This window comes from Cynocephalus volans, chromosome 10 (assembly GCF_027409185.1).
Source record: "Cynocephalus volans isolate mCynVol1 chromosome 10, mCynVol1.pri, whole genome shotgun sequence".
NCBI lineage: Eukaryota > Metazoa > Chordata > Mammalia > Dermoptera > Cynocephalidae > Cynocephalus > Cynocephalus volans.
The window spans coordinates 36,563,201-36,586,041 of record NC_084469.1 but is presented as its reverse complement, the minus strand read 5'-3'; the positions used below and the strand labels follow the sequence as shown (position 1 = coordinate 36,586,041).

General features: G+C 36.8%; 1 protein-coding gene across 2 annotated transcripts in view; it reads left to right on the top strand.

The window, feature by feature from the left end:
• The window catches only part of STX8 (syntaxin 8), a 268,672-nt gene that overhangs the window by 30,458 nt on the left and 215,373 nt on the right, over positions 1 to 22,841 (top strand). For both annotated transcript variants that reach the window (XM_063112417.1, XM_063112418.1), the window contains exon 5: positions 10,920 to 11,044. In XM_063112417.1, the coding sequence (XP_062968487.1) occupies positions 10,920 to 11,044 (125 nt within the window). The remainder of the gene's footprint in view (positions 1 to 10,919; positions 11,045 to 22,841) is intronic.

The window sequence follows — 22,841 nt, the reverse complement described above, 5'->3', positions numbered from 1 at the left end:
TCTCTCTCTTTCATCTTTCTTATCTTTTCCTTTCATATCTTTCTCTTCCACTGCTCTTTCCCTGTGGAAAAATATGCTTGATTTTGGCATTTTTCAGTTTCCTATCTTAATTTTAAAAGAAGAGGGATGCTTTCAGTACCTCTTTCTAATAGTTTCACTTAAGTTGCCATTTACTTTGTGGATCTTTGTTCCTGTATGATCTTCTCTTCTCCTATTCCCCCAACCCCCATCCATCATAGGGAAATGACTCTTCTTTAATTGAATTTAAAATAAATTATCAACATGATACATGCTCATTATAACCACATAACTCGAAAGTTAATATTCTCCCTCCCTTTCCTTCCCTCCAAGGTCATCCTCCTAAAGTAACTAGTGTAACTATTTGGAGGGTTTACTTTCACATATTTATTTGTGCTTATACAAATATTTACAAAAATATGAGTTTTCCTTTCTTATTTTTTATGAAAATAGAATTGTATTATACATATTTCTCTATAATTTACCTTTTTCTCTTAAATTTGGACATTCTTCCAAATCAATAGATCTAACAAATTCTTTTCAACAGCTTTTTTTGTGTGTGTGGCTGGCCAGTACTGTGATCAAACCCTGGACCTTGGTGTTATCAGCACTGTGCTCTAACCAACTAAGCTAACTGGCCAGCCCTCAACCAGTATTATTTCACAATATAAATATGCAATTATTTTTTCATCCACTCCCTATTTAGTGGTTGTCGGGTTGTTTAGCTTTTCTGCCATTATAAACAATGCTGCAGTAAATATACATAAGGACTGTGGCTTCTATTTCCGTAGGACAGAGTCCCCAAAGTGGGGTTACTGGGACAAAAGGTATGAATGTTCAAAATTTAACAGGTACTGCCATGTCTGTTTTTTAAGAGTGTGTTACTTTACACTCCCTCCAGCAATATATGGGAGAGCCCCTTTCCCTACACCATAGCTGTCAGTGGGCATTACAGAACTTGTCAGGTTTTGCTGATCTGATGGGTGAACAATGGTATTTTGTTTTGAACTGCAGTCCTTAACTACTGGGATAGTTGTGACTTTTGATATGAAAAATAAAAAGATTCTCTACCCTTATATGTGTTACTTTTAAATTATAGAGGTCATTTGGGAATTGAAAAAGGAGGAAAATTCAAGTTCATGAATAAGAGAGAAAAAAGAGGATTTAACTATACATGTTGTATTTTAGTTCATTATGTTGATTTTTTTTTTTAAAAAAACTGTTTATTTTCCAACTTGTGATTTTTATAAATAAAAGTTTTTAAGCAATTAAACTTTTTCTTGTTTGCTAAAAAGAAAAGAGTTTTATTTCTCCCTCCCTCTCTTCTCAATTTACCAAGCACTTTCATGTATATTATTTCATTTGACCCTCATAGTAATCTTCAGAGGTAAACAGAGAAGGGATTACTTTTTTGGTTTACAGGTGAGGAGACTGGTTCTTAGTGAAGTGATTGTGCCCAAGATGAGTCACTGGCGGAGAGAATTAGAACTTGAGTCTTCTCATCCTTTGCCCTGGGTTTTGTCTCTCAGGCTTTGTCTCTCTTGATTTTGGTATCTTCCCAGGGTTCCCTTTTAGGGGCCCTCATTTGCCCATTTCTCACTGGCTTTGAGTACGTGTGCATTCTCCTGTTGATGGCACCTATGGACAGTGTTATCCTCCACCAGGCATTCAAGCAACATAAGCTAACTTTGCATTGTGTGATTCAGTGGCAGGGGAAAACCTGGGTCTGAGTTTTACTGCATTTCATTTTCTTCAAAATGAAGATTATCGTGAAATACTGTGAAGTTCACCTGAGATAAATATATGTGGAGGCGCTTTGTAAACTGGAAAGTGCTCTATCAACATTAATGAACACTTGCTGATCCTAGCAAAAGGGAACACAGGGATTGTATGTCATTTGGAACGGTCTTTTTATCTTGCACAAAACAACTAGAGGACAATACATGATAGTGTGTAATGAAGTGCTAAATTGTGTGTTATGGGACACAAATGGTCTAGGAGAATAGAAAAGGGAGACATTGGTGTGAGGGGGAGGAGGTTAAGAAGACCACGGAAGAAAAGAAGACTTGAGATGGCCCTTGTAGAGTGAGTGGAATTTGTACACCATTTATTTCTCTCCAGTTGTGTCCTTTCTTGAATCCTACTCTTTCAAGAGCAATAGTTTCCATATCATTCTGCACATTGGTGGTCAGCTGTTTGCATAAAAGTCACCTAAGGGAGCTTACAGATTCCTGGGCCCTGTTCCCAGAGAGAAAGGATGTCATGGTTAAAAGTGTGGGTGTCCATCTCAATAATTTGCCTTTTTAGATAAACTGGTGTAATAAAAAGCAAAGTCATTGAGGTGGAAATGATGGCTTGGCTTTTGTGCATCTTGAATGTGTGTACATTATTCACTGACACCCTTAAACAGTCTTTTAATGCCAAATTTGGATTTTTGTACATTAGCTGACAAACGTAAACTCCTGCTACTTTTTCATTTCACTAGGCTTGCATTTTTTCCATAGAACAGTGTTAATTTGCACTCAATTAAATATTTTATTGCACTTTATCTTTACAAAATGAGTGAGAATGGAAACAAATATGCTTAATAAGGGGAAAAACAGTGTTGAGATAAAGATGGAAATCATTAGGTGGGTCACGTGCCTAAATGCAAAATACAAATTGTTCACCTCGATTGGACACTCATTGGATTTGTCATTTAACTGTGTTTGTGAAGAACAAGGTAAAAGAAGGTGCAGAGTTGTTTTTGAAGATAGTGTCAAAAAGTCATGGCTCTACGAACAGAAGCTCCTTCTGAATATGTAAGCATGTCATTGACTTTTATGCATTCTGTTTCTAAATATGTTTTCAGCCATGCATTGTGTAATAAAGTAAGGAGCTGCTTACAACAGATGGTAATCACTGGATTGTTATAGCTGAACTTTAACCAGCAGGTGGCTCTTAGTCACCAGAAATATGGCAGAGTAGCTAATTCATCTTTCACTCAGAATTCTTATGTTATTTGTATATCACCCCTTCTTGCCCCTCTTCTACTTTTAAGGTTCTGTGACAGCCAACACGTAAGGTAAAGAACTCTTCCTTTTGGTTTTATTTGCTTGATTTTAGATTGCCGGGATGGCTTTCTCAGGAACAACAACCTGGGGTTTCTAAAGTTTGGGTTGGAGGCCAAAATAATGATTCCTGATGGCCTTTTCCACATTGCATTTCTGTTTTTCTGTGAGCTGTCTTATTAAGGTTTTCATTTAAATTTATTGGTAAATTTTTCCAGCAATGAATAGGGAAAAAAGTGGGATTTGTCTAAAAGTAGAAAAACATTTGATGTCGTAGATTTTAAAGATGCTGTGGTGAAATTTTCTTGGATCATATATAAGAGAGATATGTTCCTTGTTTGAGATCTTATTTGTTCTGGAATAATACTCAATGGAGATTTTTAATTCAATTTAACACAAAAAATATATATTTCAAGTATTTACTTTGCAGCAAGTGTCGAGGAGGTGTTTATTAGGTTTGCAAACTGGGGATGACTACCTCGCAGGATGAGGGGGAACTCTGCCCACTTGAGGTAAAAAGTTGGAGATTTTTTATAATAAAAGTAAAGGAAAGTCTAAGCAGTAAACAAGATTCCAAATATTGCTTTCAGACATAATAGGTGAGTGATTATATTGGGTTTCCAGGACAATTTTGATCTATAGAACAAAGTTAGTTGTGTGTACTGCACCAAGTCAAATGATTATACCTATCTTTGTCTAAACAGTGGGTTTTCTGACATCAGTAAATTCAAGTAAAAAGTCAGTTTCTTAGGTCCTGAGGAACAAGTCACTTAAAGTTCAAACACGGAGTCACTTCAGTTCTGTTTTCAGTTCTCCTTTCTGGCCTCTTTTCCTCTTCACAGGCACAGCGTTAGGCATTTATTGTTCCTAGAGTATCAGCTCCATGGGATCAGGTATTTTTGTCTCTCTGTTCACTTCCAAGTCCCTAGGTTAGTGCCTGATACATAGAAAGTATTCAGTAAGTATCTGTCAGATGGATGGGATACAAAAAAAGAGAAAGAATAGGACAGAGTATTGGACTGAAAGTTAAATATGGCTAAAAGTATCCATTCCTTCATAGATCATGATCTTGAAGGAGCAATTTTACTTTGGGGTTGTTATTAGAAACCATGTGGAAGTTTGAAAGGAAATGAAAAATTTCCCTTTTACTACGTTATGTCAGTTCCCCCAAGTCACCCAGGCTTGGAAATCTTTATTCTCTGTACCTAGTCTGTTCAACAACACTTGTGGAATTTCCCTTTGAATTGTTGTGTTAATTGTCCCTTTCTCTCTGTTCCCTCTTGTCATTTTCCTTGTCCAGACCCCATTACCTTGCACCTAAATTACTGCAGCCTTTTGGCCTGCCTCCCTGACTGCAGCCTTTCTTCAGTGTGGTATTGTTGCCAGACTTTGTCTCTGAAGAACCTATTTCTGATTGAAATTTGAGCCTTTGTGCATCTTCGTATTCACAGAAAGAAACTACGACAAAAGTTTTAAAAAAGGAATTGCCCTTTCATCCCATAGTAGCATTTCACATCTGTAGGCAGGTCTAATTACGAAGCTTTGCAGACTCAAATTCACTGACACCCTAGAAATGTCTTCTCATGTCTTAACTGCAGACCTCCCTGTGGTCTGTGCATACTCAAACACTGATATTTTCTCCAGACAAAACAAACATTTTATATAGTCACTTTGACATCTTTTTGAAATGCTAAGAAAAGCTAAAGAAAGCTACTTCTTGGAATTCACTGCTTTTTAAGTTCTGTGTTCAGTTGATAAGAACGCCCTCCCCATGAACTCTAACAAGCTTCAACTTCATTTGTCAGCAGAAAGACATGGATTATCTACACATCGCCGCCCCCCCCCCAGATATTGTAATAATTTAATAATAAAGTACATCATTTTCTTTTTTGGGATGAAAATGAAATCATTTTATGTCTTTAGAAATGATCATGAAACTTTTTGGTAAAATCTTTATAAGACAGATATATAACATTAATGTGGCATTTCTTTCATAAGCTCCATTTATTAGATAAGTTCCCTCTTGAAAGAATATGAATAAGAATTATTGATTTGTCATGTGTTTAACGATGGGGATATGTTCTGAGAAATGCATTGTTATATGATTTTGTTGTGTGAACATCGTAGAGTGTACTTACACAAACCTAGATGGTGCAGCCGGCTACACATAGGCTATATGGTACATAGCCTAAGGCTCCCAGGCTATAAACCTGTACAGCATGTTCTATACTGAGTACTGTAGGCAGTTGTAACGCTATGGTACGTATTAGTGTATCTAAACATATCTAAACATAGAAAAGGCATGACAAAAAAATGGTATAAAAGATAAAAAATGGTATGCATGTATAGGAAACTTAATGTGAATGGAGCTTGCAGGACTGGAAGCTACTCTGGGTGAGTCAGTGAGTGGTGAGTAAATGTGAAAGCTGAGGACATTACTATGTACTATAGACTATAAAAACACTGCAGTTAGGCTACATTAAATTTATTTTTTAAAAATAATTGTACTGTGATACTATGATGGCTACAATGTCACTAGGTGATAGGAATTTTTCAGCTGCATTATAATCTTATGAGACCACTGTTGTATATACAGTCTGCTGTTGACTAAAATGTCATTATATGCCACATGACTGTATTTTAAAGAAATAAGTCTATTCTAAACTCAGAAGCATAGTATTTAGCATTTTTTTTCTCTAACTTTGCAAAGGAGAAATGCTCTTTACTTGTCATTCCAAAAGTGAGGTTCAGCTACAAAGTATTTTACTGACACAATTCCCTTTCAAGTCATTCCCTCCATCTGCTTGAACATTGTCAGTTTTTGCTGCTAAAGGCTTGCAGGCAGGTAGCAGTTGATTAGTTTTGTTTTGCTTTTTTTTTTTTTTTAAACTCTCAAGATAAAAATGTTGAATACTTCTCTCGTTTTGTCTCTCTCTTGCTTAAAAACCTCAGTGGTTTTCCTAGTTCTGTTTCATAAACATTTACTGAATGCTTATTCTCTGGCATATTCTGAGGCTTTTTAAAAAAAAATTTTGGTGCTGGGGATATAAACATGATCGTCATGTGGCCTCTTTCCTCACAGAGCTCATAATTTAGGAAGGGAGACAGATGAGTAAATAACTAACTACAATCCTACTTGATAAATGCCACGTTGGAGGTTGTGAGCACAGTGCCATGGGAGCACCAGCGAGTGATTGATTCCAGGGAAGGGGGATGGGGTTGGGGAGCAGGAAAGACTAAGCAGCAGAAGTGACATTTGAGTTGAGCCTTAGAGGATGAATAAAATTTTGCCAGATGCACAAAGGGGTAGGGGGTGGGGACACTCCAGACCCATACAAAAAACATGAGAATGTGAAAGTTTGTGCCTTGGAGTGGTGGTGAGCAGTCTGCAGGGTGAAGGAGAAGTAGAATGTGACAGAGGGAATTTTGGAAGATGATGTTGCAGAGATTACTGGGGCCATATTGTAGAGCTTACCCTTGATCTGTAGCTTCCAGGGAGTCATGGACGTTTTAACATAGGGAAATTATATGATGAAATATCTGTTTTAGGAGGATGACTCTGGCAGCAGTGTGTAAGATGATCTGAATGAGGGTGACTGGGAGCAAGGAGACCATCACAAAGCTGTGGCCATGTTCTACATGAGAGGTGACAAGGATCTGAACCAAGGCATTCCAACAGGACAGAATGAGGGCAAGGACTCGAGAACCATGTCTGAGGGAGGCCTTGAACATTGATGAGATGTGGGGGAGAGGAGACAAAAAAAAAAAAAAATGGCTTGGAAGACTTGGGAATACAGTGATGCTGCTAACCAAAATAGAGAGCCTAGGAGGAGAAACAGCTCATTGGATAAAAGTAATGAATCCGATTTTGGATATGTTGAGTGTGGAGAGGAATACCCAGTTGAGGTTACTAAGTGAAAAGCCACCAGTGCAGACACAGAGCCTGTAGGAAAATATGGGAAGAAATAAATTTGTACGTCTTTAGCACAGTGATTTCCAATCAGGGTGAGGGGTGGGGAGGACATGCCTTGTCTGAAGTTTTATATGTGGGTTTCCTTTTAACTATTTATTGTAATTTCTCCCCCAGCCCCTGGATTCTGATATTGCCCTGCTAGGGAGGGGAGTATGTCCCTGTCCATCCCTAATTGAGAGTCCACCACCATAATGACTCAAGGAAATGTGTCCAATTTCATTTGTACTTGGGATAAAATGTCTTTAAACACTGCATCTATTTGTATAGTCTGAAACCACCAGAACAGATATAGTTGCCCAGAGAGAGACAATGTAGTGAGAAGAGCAGATCTAAATAGAATTCCTGAGGAACACAAACATTTAAGAGGCAGATGGGGAGCTGGCCCGTGGCTCACTTGGGAGAGTGTGGTGCTGACAACACCAAGGCCACGGGTTCGGATCCCATATAGGGATGGCCGGTTTGCTCACTGGGTGAGCGTGGTGCTGACAACACCAAGTTAAGGGTTAAGATCACCTTACCGGTCATCTTTAAAAAAAAAAAAAAAAAGAGGCAGATGGGGGAAGGGGTACCTGCAAATTATGGAGAAAGAATCGTCAGTGGGAGAGAATGGTGTGGAGGAAGCTAGTGGGGGAGAGGTGTCACGGATAAAAGAAAGTCAGCTGTGACAAACGAGGCCTAGAAAAGGGGTCTGGTGAAAACTGGGAAGAGGATTTGGCCAGAAGGAGGTTATGGGTGAGGAGAGTTTAAGTAGAACGAAGGGGCAGGAGTTGGACTGGAGTAGGTTGAAGATCGAACCTGGGGGTCAGGAAGTAGAGCTGGTGAACAAAGCATGTTCTCTAAGGAAGTCTGGCTGTGAATAGGAAAGAAAGAAGTTGCTTGAGGATTTATAAGATAGGGAAAAACTAGTGGAAAGCTAATATTGTAATATTCTGGAAGAGTGTGAAGATGAAACTTCTATAGAATTCAAGAGAATACCTGCCTCCTCTCATCAAGATGAGTCTTCCCACTCACTTCCCAACACCACTATTAATAAGGGTGTCATATTCTTCAAGTGTTGGATCAGAAAGAAAGTTGAAGACCATTCACATAGTTAAGTTTGCTTGTTTTATGGGTAAGAAAACCAGGGATGAAGTGGTTATTGGAATTGCCCAGGGATGAAGTGGTTATTGGAATTGCCCATGGATACAAAGCTAGCCGTTCTTTTATTTTAGTAAGTGTGTTTATGTTGGTTAGTTTCTCTTTTCAATTTGATTATAAACTCCTTGAAAGCAAGGATTATGTTTTAAATTCTTTAATATTTTCCTTGTACTTAGAACAGTACTGAGTAATAATCGACATCACCCCAAATGTTAAGTTGAGCATAGAACCTAATGAAAAGAAAATCAAGTGTTATGCATACGGGGATGGATACCTAGGATCTTACCTGTTCTTATTAGTAAACGTGTATCTTTTGCAGGATTTCCTTGTAGGTTTGGGACCATCAACAAAGTAGAAACACCAAAACAGAGGGAGGGGGTTGGGATGGGAGGAGGACAGAAGAGGAGAGGGGGGAGGGGGAGGAAAGTAGAGATAGATCAGCTTTGGGAATCAGATAACTCTGGGAAATCTTTTTTGTATGTCTGGTGGTGATGTGTTTTTGATATTAATATTGTGCCCATGTTGTCACTTTTATTCTATAGTAGGTATTTATATATACATGGCTGTAGTTCTAACTTGTCATTTTTTTGAGGTTGCTAAAAAATATTCTTACATTTGTTTTTTTCCCCCTTTAATATTAATTTTTAAAAACAGGCTCTAAGTGTCACAGAGCTACCAGAAGGACATTCCAACATTAACTTTAGAGGAACAATGTCAACTTGCGTGCAATATGCTCATTTGAATGGATGCTCATACTGGTCATTGATGTACTTTTGAAGTGACTTTACATACCTCTGACCTATTGTACTGGTTTTTAGCACTTGCTTTTGCAATGGTCCGTATATGGAATCCTACATGATTCCTGTTTTGATCAAAAGCCGGTGCTTGCAAGATGGTATAAGAGTTAGGGAGTATGTTTCGATTGCAAACTTCCTTCTTTTCTTCCTTTTTCCATTGCTTTCTTCTCCCATTTTGACACCTTGGATACTTGATGCCAGTCATGTAAAGTAAGGATTCAAAGAAAGACATCTGCCTTTTCCATAAAGTGGAAGAAAGTCATACTTCTCTTTGGCATGCTAATCAGTACACTTGAGTAAGAGAGACCAGCTCTGTTCTTAAAATCTTAGTTTAAGGAGTCATAAATTTTCCTATCATTTTACCTGGGTTTGTTTCTTGATACATATCATATCCTTCTACAGGTTTTAAGGTGCTAAAATGAAATTAATATAGGTTTCTGGGATATTCTCATTTATTAAAATATATTTCACTGCCTCCTGTGTATACAGTACAGTGATTGGTATAATGATAATAGTTAGCATTTGTTAAATGCACTACATTAAACTCTTTGCACACATTTTAACTCATTTTTCCCTGCCCTCCATTCCCCCAACCGAAATAAAAACAGGACCTTTAACAAGAATTTATGCTTTGTAAGGGTGGAGACTTTGTCCTGTTTTGTGTTTTTTATTTATCCCTATTGATGAGAACAATGCTTACCACATAATAAGTGCTAAGTAAATGTTTTTTGAATAAATGAATTATTTTATTTAATCCTCCAGCAGCCTTCTGAGGTTGGTGTCACTGTCCATATATTGCTTGTAGGTGATGTACAGTTAGCTGTTCACTCCATGTTGGGGAACTTTGTGCAGTTCAGTGAAGGGTGATTTTTACTTCCTGCTTTGTGTCTAGTGGACATGAGGCTTATCTATATAGAAAGGTTAAACAATAGGGTAGCAGTTATTTCTAGACAATGTGAGATACATAAACAGGTCTACAAGAATTATAAATAACGGAGATATGAGTGAATACAAATAATTCACCTGGAGCCATGCCTGCACGTAGTGAATGCTTGATCTATTATTGTTGCTGCCCCTACTGTAACATGATTGTTGTCATCATTATTTTTATGAATCCAATATGAGAGATCTAAAGTGAATGTTCATCTCTGTGTTGAAGTGGTCAGAGATGGTTTCCCGGATAAGATGTTATTGAAGCTTGGACAGACTGTGGACAGGTAGGGACAGAAGAGGTACTTGAGATGAGAAGAATCCTATAAACATGGGGCCTGAGGCAGAAATCACATGTTCCCTATTCCTTGGACAGCGAGACCAATGTGTCTGGCGCAGAAAAGGGGCATTGGGTTGCTAGAGGGAATAAGGATTAAGATTAATCATTCAGAATGTGTTATTACATTATGAATGCTATGTCATATTCATAAAATTGGATTTGAAATCCTGCATGTGTTTCTGTCAGCAACCAAGTACCCTTTAATGGGAAATTATACGGTCATTATTTTACACTATAATCTGTAGTTGGAACATTGTATCTGCTTGAAAAATAATATTTGTACCTCTGGTATAAAAGGTACTGTGAAATAAACTTTGCCTTAATAAAAAGGCCACTTCCGTTTGGCCTTCTGTTTTTGAAATTCAAGAACCTCATTTACTAACCTCTTCAATGATTATTGAGTCCAATGTATCTTGGAGGATTAGTATGAGTATTATTTCTTCCATCATCTCTTTAAAGGGCTGTAATTCTCTGGGGACAAGGCTTGTGCCTTGTTCATCCTCCTATCTCTTCCAGCACTGAACACAGTTCCTGGCATAATCTAAGGATGCAATAAATCATGGTTGAATTGAATTTTCAAAGCATGTGAGACCGTCCACCTCTGCACTTGTGGGAGTATTTTGCAGCTGAGCTATATTTTTTGAGATACGTAATGCAGTTAATGTTGCTCTTAGGTCCAGCCTGATGAGTGAAGAAGCTAAGAGAGGAGCACCCAACCCTTGGCTCTTTGAGGAACCTGAGGAGACCAGAGGCTTGGGTTTTGATGAAATCCGACAACAGCAGCAGCAGATTATCCAAGGTACCAAATACCCCAAGGAATGTGGGCTCAGAAACCTGGCCAGACGTTTCATGTAGCCTTGAATGTTTTCTTATCCCCATTGAAAATTGGAGTGAAAACTTGATCTTTTAAAGCTCTTGGCATTTTTGTGCTTCAGGATACCTGAGGAATAGATACTGTTCTCACCTTCTTGGTAGCTCACAGAAGTAGTGATTTTCCATTGGGCAAGAGCAGGTCTGAATCTGGTAAGTCCAGGTGAATTTGGTGCATGTGCCCTTTGCTTTTCTCCACTACTGGGAATTATTCTCCCAATACAAGAATCCATCTTTCTCTTCTATAAAATAAGTCAGTTTGGTTTTTACCTTCAAGTTCTTCTTGCCCAGTAGCTATTAAACCTGCTAATTCTTTTTTCACTTTCTTCTATTTTTTAAATTTCAGAAGTAATGCATGAATGTTAGATAAAGTTCAAACAATATAGGGATATATAAGATGAAAAGCTTTATATCCAATTGCTTCTCCAATCTCAAATTATAAATGGATATATGTACATATATATTCAGTATAAACACATATATTTTACATAAACAGGGTCATGAGGTATATAGATATCTCTATATTACTCCACAGCTTTTTGTTTGTTTGTTTTATGTGTGTCATGGACATTTTTTCGTGTTAGTATGTATAGATATGTTATTCTTTCTAATTCTGCTTTTTAAAAATAGTTTTATTGAGGTATAGTTGGCATTATCTAAATAACACATATTTGAAGTGTTTGCTTCTATAAGCTTTGATGTATGCATACACCTGTGAAACCATCACTACAACCAAAATAACAAACGTAATCATTACTACTAAAAGTTTTTTCCATGTCTCTTTGTAATTTGTCCTATTATCCCTCTCTCCTTCCCTAGACAACTGCTAGTCTGCTTTCTGTCACTATAAATTAGTTTGTTTCCTATAATTTTATCTATAAATGGAATCATACAGATTGTACTCTTTTTTGTGAGGAAAAAGGGGTCTGGCTTCTTTCTGTCAGCATAATCATTTTAAGATTCATCTATGTTGCGTGTATCAATATTTCCTTCTCTTATATTGCATAATGGTATTCCATTACATGAATTTACCGCAATCTGTGTATCTGTTCATCTGTTGATGGATATTTGGGTTGTTTTCAGTTTTTGTCTGTTACAGGTAAAGCTGCTGTGAGCATTCATGTATAAGTCTTTGTATGGGCGTAAATTTTCATTTTTCTTAGGTACATAGCTACAAGTCGAATGACAGTCATATAGTAGGTATATGTTTAACTTTAAAAAAATTTTTTAATCTTAAAAAATTTTTAGTTGGCAAATAAAAATTGTGTATATGGCGTATAACATGATGCTTTGAAATATGTATACATCGTGGAATGGCTAAATCAAGCTAATTAACATATGCATTACTTCACATACTTATTTGTGGTGAGAATAGATTTTTTTTTAAAATCTATTCTTTTAGCAATTTTCAAGTATATTAGTCATGATGTTGTGCAGTAGGTCTCTTGAACTTTCTCCAACTGAAATTTTGTATCTTTTGACCAACATCTCCCCAATTTGCCCCACGCTCCTTCCCTGGTAACCACATTTTACTCTCTTATTCTGGGTTCAACTTTGTTAGATTTCACGTATAAGTGAGATCATGCAGTATTTATCTTTCTGTGCCTGGCTTATTTCACTTAACATAATGTCTTCCAGGTTCATCCATGTTGTCACAAGTGGCAGGATTTACCTCTTCTTAAAGGTTGAATAGTATGCCATGCATATATATATATATATACCACATTTTCTTTATCCACTAGTCCATGGGTAGATACTGAGTTGATTTTATTTCTTGGTTATTGGGAATAATGCTGCAGTGAACATTGGAGTGCAGACATGATTCAAGATTCTGATTTCATTCCTTTTGAACATGTACCCATAGTGGGATTGCTGGATCATATAGTAGCTCTATTTAAATTTTTTGAGGAACCTCCATACTATTTCTCATACTGGCTGTACTAATTTACATTCCCATCAACAGTGTACAAGGGTTCCCTTTTCTCCGTATCCTTGCCAACACTTGTAATCTTTTATCTTTTTGATAATAGCCATTTTAACTGGAGTGAGGTGGTATCTTGTTTTGATTTGCGTTTCCCTGATAAATAGTGATGTTGAGCATTTTTAATATACTTGTTGGTCTTCCTCTGAGAAATGTCTATTCAGATCCTTTGACTATTTTATTTTTTACTTAAAAAAAGTTTTTTAATGTTTAGTTTTTGGCCAAAAAACAAGTCTTAATACATTTAGAAGGACTAATGTCATAGAAAATATGTTCTCTGACCACAAGAACAGAAGGAAATTTAGAAAATTCACAAATGTGTGGAAATTAAACAACACTCATAAATAAACAATGGTTAGAAAAAAAAAGGGAAATTAGAGAGTACTTTGAGATAAAAATCAAAGCACAACATATCAAAATTTATAGGGTGCAGGGCTCCTGTAATGCTTAGAGGAATATTTATACTTGTAAACACCTATACTAAAAATAAGAAAAATCTCAAATCAGTAATGTAAACTTCTACTTTAAGAAAATAGAGAAAAAAGAGCAAAGTAAACCAAAAGCAAACATAAGTAGGAAATAACAAAGATTACAACAGAAATATATGAAACAGGGAATTAAAAAACGATAAAGAAAATCAACAGAACCACAAGTTGTTTCTTTAAAAAGATCAGCAAAATTTGCAAACCTCCATCTAGAGTAACCAAGAAAAAAGAAGACTGAAATACTAAAATCAGAAGTAAAGAAGGGGAATTATTACATTGTCAGTATGGTTTTTTGTGGTGATAAGTTTTAGTTTCTTTGTCTTTCTCATTTGCATTTTTGTTCTACCAGTGGGTTTTGTTCTTTCTTTTGTATTCGTGGTAGTGATTATAGTTTTTTGGATTCCAGATGCCGGACTTCCTTTAGGATTTCTTGTAGGGCTGGTCGTGTGGTGGTAGACTCCCACAGTTTTTGTTGTCTGGAAAATACACTATTTTTCCCTCATTTCTGAAGGACAGACTTGCTGGGTACAGCATTCTTGTCTGGCAGTTTTTTTCTTTCAGTACTTTGGGTATATCATCCCCTTTTCTTCTGGCCTGTAGAGTTTCTGCTGAGAAGTCTGCTGTCAGTCTGATAGGGGCTCCCTTGTAGGTGACTTGACACTTTACTCTTCTTTTAAGATTCTCTGTTTTTGAGCTTTGCCAGTTTGACTATAATGTGTCTTGGAGAGGATCTTTTTGGGTTGAATCTATTTGGGGATGTTTGAGCCTCCTGGATCTGAAGGTCCGTGTCTCTCCCTATACCTGGGAAGTTTTCCATGACTATTTCATTGAATAGTTTTTCCATGCCTTGTCCTTTCTCCTCTCCTTCTGGAACAGCCATGATTCAAATGTTTGTGTGCTTGAGATTGTCTGCTAGCTCTTTAGATTTTCTTCATTTATTTAAATTCTTTTTTCCTTTTTTTTTTTTTTTTTTTTTTTCTGTCCACCTGGGTTATTTAGAAAAGACTATCTTCAAGATCAGAAATTCTTTCTTCTGCTTTTTCTAGGTTGCTGCTTAAGCTATTGGTTGTGTTTTATATTTCATTGGGTGAATTTTTCAGTTCCATGAGTTCTGCTACATTCTTTTTTAAGGTTTAATCTCTTTGTAAATTTCCTCCTTCATATCCTGGATTTTTTTTTCTCATTTCATTATGTTGTCTGAGTCTTCCAGTATTTCATGAGTTTCCTTAAGATTGTTGCTCGCAATCCTTTTCAGTCATTTCCGGGATTTCCTGCTCTATAGGATGTAGTATTTGAGAACTACTGTGTTCTTTTGGTGGTATCATATTTTCTTGTGTTTTCATGTCTAGTATCTCTGTGTTGATGTCAGGTCATCAGGTAGATGCTTCTTCTATTACTCGGGAGTGGGCTTCGAGGAGAGAGACATCCTCTTCCTTTTCCAGTCTCCACTGGTGACTCTCCTTGTGTCAGCTCAGTCAAGTGTTTGGCGTGCTGCCTGCATGGTGGCTATGGCTACTGCTCTGGCATAGAGCTGCTTTTGTAGCAGCCGTGGCTGTGGTGGCAGCTGCAGTGGACCACCCACATAGAAGTAGTGTTTTGGGCTCTCTTTCTTGCCTGCTTCTGGGTGGAGGGGGTTGGCCTCAGCTCCTGCCTTGGCCCCTGGGCATTGCTCTTTTTACTGCTTCTGGGCAGGGGGGTCCTGCCCTTGGCTCCTGTCTAGGACCCCAGGCATGTTCTCTTCCTTTGGCTATTTTTTATTGGGGTTATTTGTTTTTGTTTGCTATTGAATTGTTTGAAGTGTATGTTTAACTTTTAAAGAAATTACCAAACTAGTTTCAAGAGTGGTTGTAACATTTTACATTCCTAACCAGGAGTATATGTGTTCTAACTGTTTTATGTCCTTACCAAAACTTGATATAATGGTTTTTTCATTGTAGTCACTTTAATACGTTTGTAGGTATATTTCATTGTGGTTTTTCCCTCATGATTAATCAGTTTTTGCCTGTGCTTATTTACCATCTGTATGACTTCTTTAGTGAAATGTTTGTTCAAATTGTTTATCCATTTTTAATTGAGTTGTTTTTCATTATTAAGTTGTAAGAATGTTTTATATTCTTTTATATATTGTTTGTCAGACATGTTTTACAAATATTTTCTCTCAATCTATGGTTTATCTTTTTCATTCTCTTAATAATATCTTTCCAAGAGTATAAGTTCTTAATTTTGATGAAGCCCAATTGAACAATTTTGTCTTGTATGATTTGTGTTCCTGATATCTAAGAAATCATTGACTAATCTAAGGCCACAAGATTTGGTTTTTTTTTTTTTTAAAAAGAAATTTTATAATCGGATAGTATGTCATCCAACTTTGTTCTTTTTTACATTTTAAAAGATATTCTAGGTCTTTTGCATTTCCATGTGAACTTTAGAATCTGCTTTTAATTTCTATTAAAAAAAAAAAATGCCTCCAGGAATTTTGATTGGAATTCTGTTGAATCCTTAGGATAATTTGGGGAGAATTGACATCTAAAGAATATTGAGTCTCCCAACCCATGAATATGGAAGTTCATTTATGTAGTTCTTTAATTTTTCTCAGCAGTGCTTTTACTTTTCATTATATATATTTTGTACATCTTTTATCAGATTTATTCCTAAATATTTCATATTTTTTATTCTATTATAAATGGCATTTTAAAAATGTCAATTTAGAAATTGTTGCTTATATGTAAAAATACAATTAATTTTTGTGTATGACCTTGGATCGTGCAACCTTGATAGAGTCACTAGTTTGTTCTAATAGCTTATTTGTCAAGTCTGTAGGATTTTCTACATAAGTGATCATGTTGTCTGTGAATAATGACAGTTTTACTTCATTTCAGTCTGGATTCCCTTTATTTTTCTTGCCTTATTGCACTTACTACAACCTCCATTACAATGTTGAATGGAAATGCTGAGAGTAGACATCCTTGCCCTTTTTCTGATCTTACTAGGTAAAACATTCGTTTGGGTGCTAGTTATTGTGAATTCTTTTTTGCTCATTATTGGATATTTTTGTATTTCTAGAAATATTCTTGAGAGTTGCTGCGGAATGCAGTTAAGTTATTTGGGTCTTATTTTGTAAGACAGACCAATGAGGTGTTTATTTTAGAGCAGGGTTCAGCAAATCATGACCCTTAGGCCAAATCTGGCCCACCACTTGTTTTTGTATGATCCGCAAGTTGGGTATTTTAGCACAGGGGTCATCAAATCATGACCCTTAGGCCTAATCTGGCCCACCATCTGTTTTTGTATGGTCTACAAGATGTATGGCTTTTCTATTTTTAGATGGTTGAAAAATAATTAAAAGAAGAAAATTCTGTGACTTGTATTAAGTTATATAAAATTCAAAGTTTAGTGTTCTTAAAGGAAGTTTTTTGGGAACACAGCCATGCTTATTCATTTATGTATTATCTATGAAGGCTTTCCTGTTACAGTGGTAGAGTTGAGTAGTTGCTCTAGGGACCATATGAACCACAAAGCCTAAAATATTTACTATCTGGCACTTTACAGAAAAAGTTTGCTGACTCTAGTCTAGAGGTAATTTACCCCACTAATGAGCCAAAACCATTGTGAGTACTCTGTCCAGTGCCCCATAAATTATGAGGTGACCTAGTTGGTGGGAATAGGAACTATGTCTGACCCTGTTTGAGTGCAGAAGAGCATGCTGTCTTCCCCTTTTGAGTGGTTCTTTCTCCAGCCCCACATATGAGTCCTGAACAACACTCAGCTAAAGACTCAAAGTGGACCCTGTGCAGATCTCCAGAGTTCTCTTTGTGCATCCATCTCCTTTCTGGTACCTGCTCTAGTCACCTTGACCTGTTTGGACTCTTCTCAACTCAAGGAGACTGCTGAGCTCCACCTGGGTTCCCCCATCCCCACACTATGGCTGGGAGCTTTCAGAAGGCAGTGATCTGGGGCAGTCTTAAAGCACATCTCATTTGTTTTCCATCTCTCAGGGATCACTGTCCTTCGTTTCCTGACATCTGCATCTTGAAAATTTGTTTTGTGTATTTTGCCCCCCCGTCTTTTTTCCGGTTGTTTCAGGCCAAAAGGAAATCTGGTCCCTGTCAGTCCTTCTTGGCCAGAAGCAGAGGTCTGCTTCTATTTTGAACTCCCTTTTCACAGTGAAATTATCTAGTAAATGAAACACTGTGACTCTCTTATATCTTCCATTTTACATACTTCACCCATTATCACGTTTGAAGGAAAGTGAAAAAATTAAAAGCAACACAGCTTTACACATAGCCCAGCCATTCATTTACAGTGGTTTATTCTTCAGGATTCACAGTTCCTGAAATGAGTGCCTTATAGCTAATACTAACAAATTTCCTGGCATTGTTCATTTTTGCCAAGAAAAAGCTGTTTTCAGTCAGGAAAAGCATCCCTGTCACTGAGAAGGTGCTACATCCAGAGATTGCTATAGGCTGGGTATGAGAGGTTGCCCCTGCAAGTTTTTGTCATTGAGTTTTGAAAACAGAGCATCCTTACTGAGATTCTCACCCTTTGAAAGCCTGCTGGCCTTGCAAGGGCAGAGTGGTCTAGGACGAGTTGGGAGAGCAGTGGCCCATATTGCAGGCAGTTGTTTTTCCTACTCTTACCTTTGTGTTTTGAAATGCTGTATCCTTCTTTGCTTTGCTAGCAAACTTTGTTTCAAGGATCAACACAAAAATGGGAGTAATCAACACAGAATCCTTACTGGCCTTTCCTCTGCCTTGAATATCTTGGTAATGTGCTGAGGTTGTTATGGCTTTGCTTCATTGCCAGGTCTCGCACTACATAAAAATAAAGAATCATGAAAGGTCATTTTAAACTTCCTTTTGCCCATGGAATCCGTTAGCCTTTCTGTACTTTAGCTGACCTTTAGAAACACTTTGAAAATCATCCTAAAATAACAGTTTATTGGTAGAACTTAGACTTGCGGACAATGAGCGGCTTCCTTGCCTGACCTAGAAGCTAGGCCCTCATCACAACCAGTTAGCCGGTCTTGGCTTCTGTGCTTCTTACACTGTAATGTGATGCATAAATGGGCATTAGGCACAAGTTGAGAGGGATGATGACAATAACTTGATCACCTCAATTACTTAGATTGAACACAGGTAACTCTTGGGTTGTATAGACCCTTGTCCCTGAGTCAGGTAGCAGACCTTGGAGAGCAGGAAGTATTCCATTCTACTTTCACTTGGGAGGTCTCTGATGGTGTTTCTTAATTAGCTCCATCTAGTCTTATCATTATTCTATAGATATTCTTTCTAGATTCTAGCAGAAAGTGGTGCATTAGTTCGATTTCTGTATTCCTAGGTCTCTAAATATTTCCATGTGAAATGGGGGTTGGGAACACGGCTAGTCAGATTCCATTTCTCACTGGGAAATTTTAGTAGCTCATTTTCAAACCCTTGAAATCACAATTTTGCGGACGACTTTCTTTGAAGATACCCTTGTAGCTGTAGCCTAGACTAGAAGGATTTCTTTCCTAAAATCTTAAAACTAAAACAAAAATAAAAACATCGATTCTCAGAACTTTCTCTAAAGGTCTTCCTAATGTAGTGATTAATGTCTTTATCTAGCTTGACCTCATTTTTTCTTCACTTGTTGCTACTTTCTCTTCTCTGGGGAGAGCTCCTTTTACATGTTAAATGTGAGAAACTCCATTGCTTCTCTATGGGCGCTGGACATCATGACATCAACTGCTTTTTCTACTACTTAAATTCAGAGGGCTATCTAGTATTAGCCAGAAACCTTTCAGTCTAGCAGACTGTATTTCTTTCTTCTATAAACCTCGAGGGCCCTCTGTGGTCATTCACTGATTTCAACAGCAAACGCTGCCTGTTTAAGTCCTTGATTTAAATATGGTGGTGCTCTGTGCCACCAGCGGGGCTCAGAACTGGGGCAAAGACAGAGAAAAAGGAAACATAGTCTCAGCCCTGAGGTTTCTTGTCATGTGCTCAGTAAGGTGACTGTGGTTGCAGCTCTTAGGGATGTACTTCTGTTTTATCTACTTTTTAAAATATTAATAACTTTTTACTATGGAAAATTTTAAGCATATAAAAGTGGAGAGAGTAAGATAATAACTCCGTTTTACCCATCATCCAGCTTCAGTGATTATCAGCTTGTTGCCAATCTAGTTTCATCTCTATACCCACCCACCTACCCATCTCTTGGATTATTCTTGAAGCAAATCCCAGACATCATATCATTTATTGGTGAATATTACAGAATATATCTCTAAAATATGTTTGTAAAAGATAAGGACTATTTTTTTAAAATGTAGCCTCAATGACGTTACCACCCCAGCACAGTAACATATTTGTCCTCAATATAATCAAATATCCAGTGTTTAAATTTTCCTGTTTCTCCCATGATGTTTTCTTTTAGATCACTCGATACAGAATCTGAATATGGTCCATACAGTGCAACTAGTTGATATGTCCCTTAAGTTTCTTTAACATATAGGTTCCTTTTCCAACTCTTTTTTCTTTGCAGTTTCTTTCTTGAAGAAACAGGGTCGTTTGCTGTGTAGTTTCCCACTATCTGGATCTTGGAGTTTATATCCCTATGTGTTGAGCATATTCCTCATCCCAGATATTTTCTATAAATTGGTAGTTAGATTTAGTGGCTTCATCAGAATCAGTTTTGTTATTTTGGGCAAGAATACATCACGATTACTGTCCCTTTATTTTTCATCTACAGCCACCAGATAGTCCTCCCACAATTATATGATACTTACTTAGAAAATGGTTTTTCTGGATGTGTAAAGATAGGAAGTATCCAAACACCTAATTGTTCCAAAGACATTTTCAAAAAATGATTGTATGTTAGTTTTCTACTGCTGCTGTAATAAATTAGCACAAATTGAGTGACTTAAAACATATTTATTATCTTTCAGTTCTGAAGGTCAGAAGTTCAGCACAGGCCTCATGGGGCTCAGATCAAGGTGATGGCAGGGCTGGATTCCTTTCTGGAGGGTCTAAGGGAGAATTCATTCCATTGCCTTTTCCACCTTCTATAGGTGGCCCACATCCCTTGGCTAACGGTCCCCTTTTTCATCTTCAAAGTCAGCAAGTTGCATGTCTCTGACCTTTCTTCATTTCTCCCTCTGACAGCAGCTGGCAAGGATTCTCTCCTTTTTAGGATTCATATAATTACATTGGGCTCACCTGGCTAATCCAGGCTAGTCTCCCATCTCAAATTTCACATAACCGTGATCACATCTGCAAAGTCTCTTTTGCCATGTAACGTAACATTCACAGGTTCCAGGAATTAGGACACAGACATCTTTGAGGGAACCATTATTCTACCTACCATTATGATCATCTAATTTTTAAAATTCACACTATTGTAAAATTGAGGAATGATTAATAAAGTGTGGTATGCTGCAAATGACCTATTGTGTGTGATAGCATAATGACTTGGGCTATGTGATGGATTAGGGCAGATTATAGGAGTGAACTATCATGATAATGTCATAGTGTTGCTGGTAATAGACTGTATGGTTCTTGATTGTTTATACTTTTGCAAGTAGCAGTATTTTATTTTGATCATTGTCTCTAAGATGGCATGCCACCTCCCCTAAGAAATGCTGCTTTAAGACTTAGAGAATTAACAGCTGTTTAGCTCAGTTGGTTAGAGCATGGTGCTAATAAGATTTAGAGTAGCTCAGGTCATTGAGTGATTATTACCACCTATACAGTATCTCAACTTTCTGGAACTTCTATATCTTTGGATTATGGAATGAATATTTATTGCAGCACTTAAATATGGTGCAGTGGTACTGAGGTCTTAAAGAAATTATTTGAGTGGAGCAGAATTTTTAGCCTTCTTTCTGTTGGGTATTAGAAAGATGACCTTTAGACAGTTGTCAGACTCTGAGTCAAATTTGAGAGAAAAGAGTGTAGCTTAGGTATTTTTCATTCATAGTCTGTGTCTCTGCTAGATAAAGCAACTTCAGGCCTTTAACTACTCTTTTCCTAATTGAAAACCCTAGAGGAATCTTCTTTCCTCATTTAAAAAATTGTTTTACATTTTAATTCACATTGACACTTGACCCTCAGTCTTATATATATATAATATATAGATTATTCTTCAGGTGCATTTAGAATTTTACTATAACATTGGTCATCTTATAGCAGCATTGGGTTAATGATAGATTTATCTTGGACACCAGCCAAGAAGTCATTACTAAAGACCAAAGACCAAAAGGACCTCATTATAAAGTAATTCTGCTATAAAATGGTCCCTTGGAATGATCCCTAGAGACAACAGGTCATTTGAATAGTTAAGAAAAAAAGTACACAGTGTCAAAATATGTCACTAAGAGGTCCTTACCTCACAACATTAGTTTAAATAAATTCCAGATGAATTAAATAGCTAAGTGTAATGGTTTAATTCCATAGAAAGACTTGGAAAAAACATAAATACATGTTTATGTGATCTTGGGTGAGAAGACTCTTGTGATTTCTGCTTTTTTAGATATGTCTTTATGTGAAACAGTCATTTAAAAAATTTCAGACAAATGAAGCCCCCGCAACTGTGACATCATGTTACCTTCATTTGACGTATGGCGTCAGTAGTCACTAGACTCAGCCTCAGGGAGTTCTTCCCAAAACACCTGACAGCAAAGGAAAAAGAGTTCTTACAAAGAGATCTCTGAGATTATCTAGTTTAAAAAAAAAAAAAATCGAATTTTCAAGTAAGGGTCTTGAGTCACTTGAATTGTTTTCTTTTAAAATTTTGGAAAACCAGAAAAGTAATACATTTTCATTTTAAAAACAAAATTGCTGTTTTACTATACATTGTTTTGTATTCTGCTTTTTTACTTAATAACATATCTTGAACTTGTTTCAACATGAAAATATACATGAGAAATAGGATTTTAAGAGCTATATAATGTTTCACTGTATGTTTATAATATAAAATTTTTTTTTTTTAATTTTTTAATTTTTTAATTTTTAATTTTTTATTTTTATTTATTTATTTTTTTAATTTTATTTTGTCGATATACATTGTAGCTGATTAATGCTCCCCATCACCAAAACCTCCCTCCCTTCTCCCTCCCCCCTCCCCCCCAACAATGTCCTTTCTGTTTGTTTGTTGTATCAACTTCAAATAATTGTGGTTGTTATATCTTCTTCCCCCCCCCCCCCGGTTTGTGTGTGTATGTGTGTATGTGTGTGTGTGAATTTATATATTAATTTTTAGCTCCCTCCAATAAGTGAGAACATGTG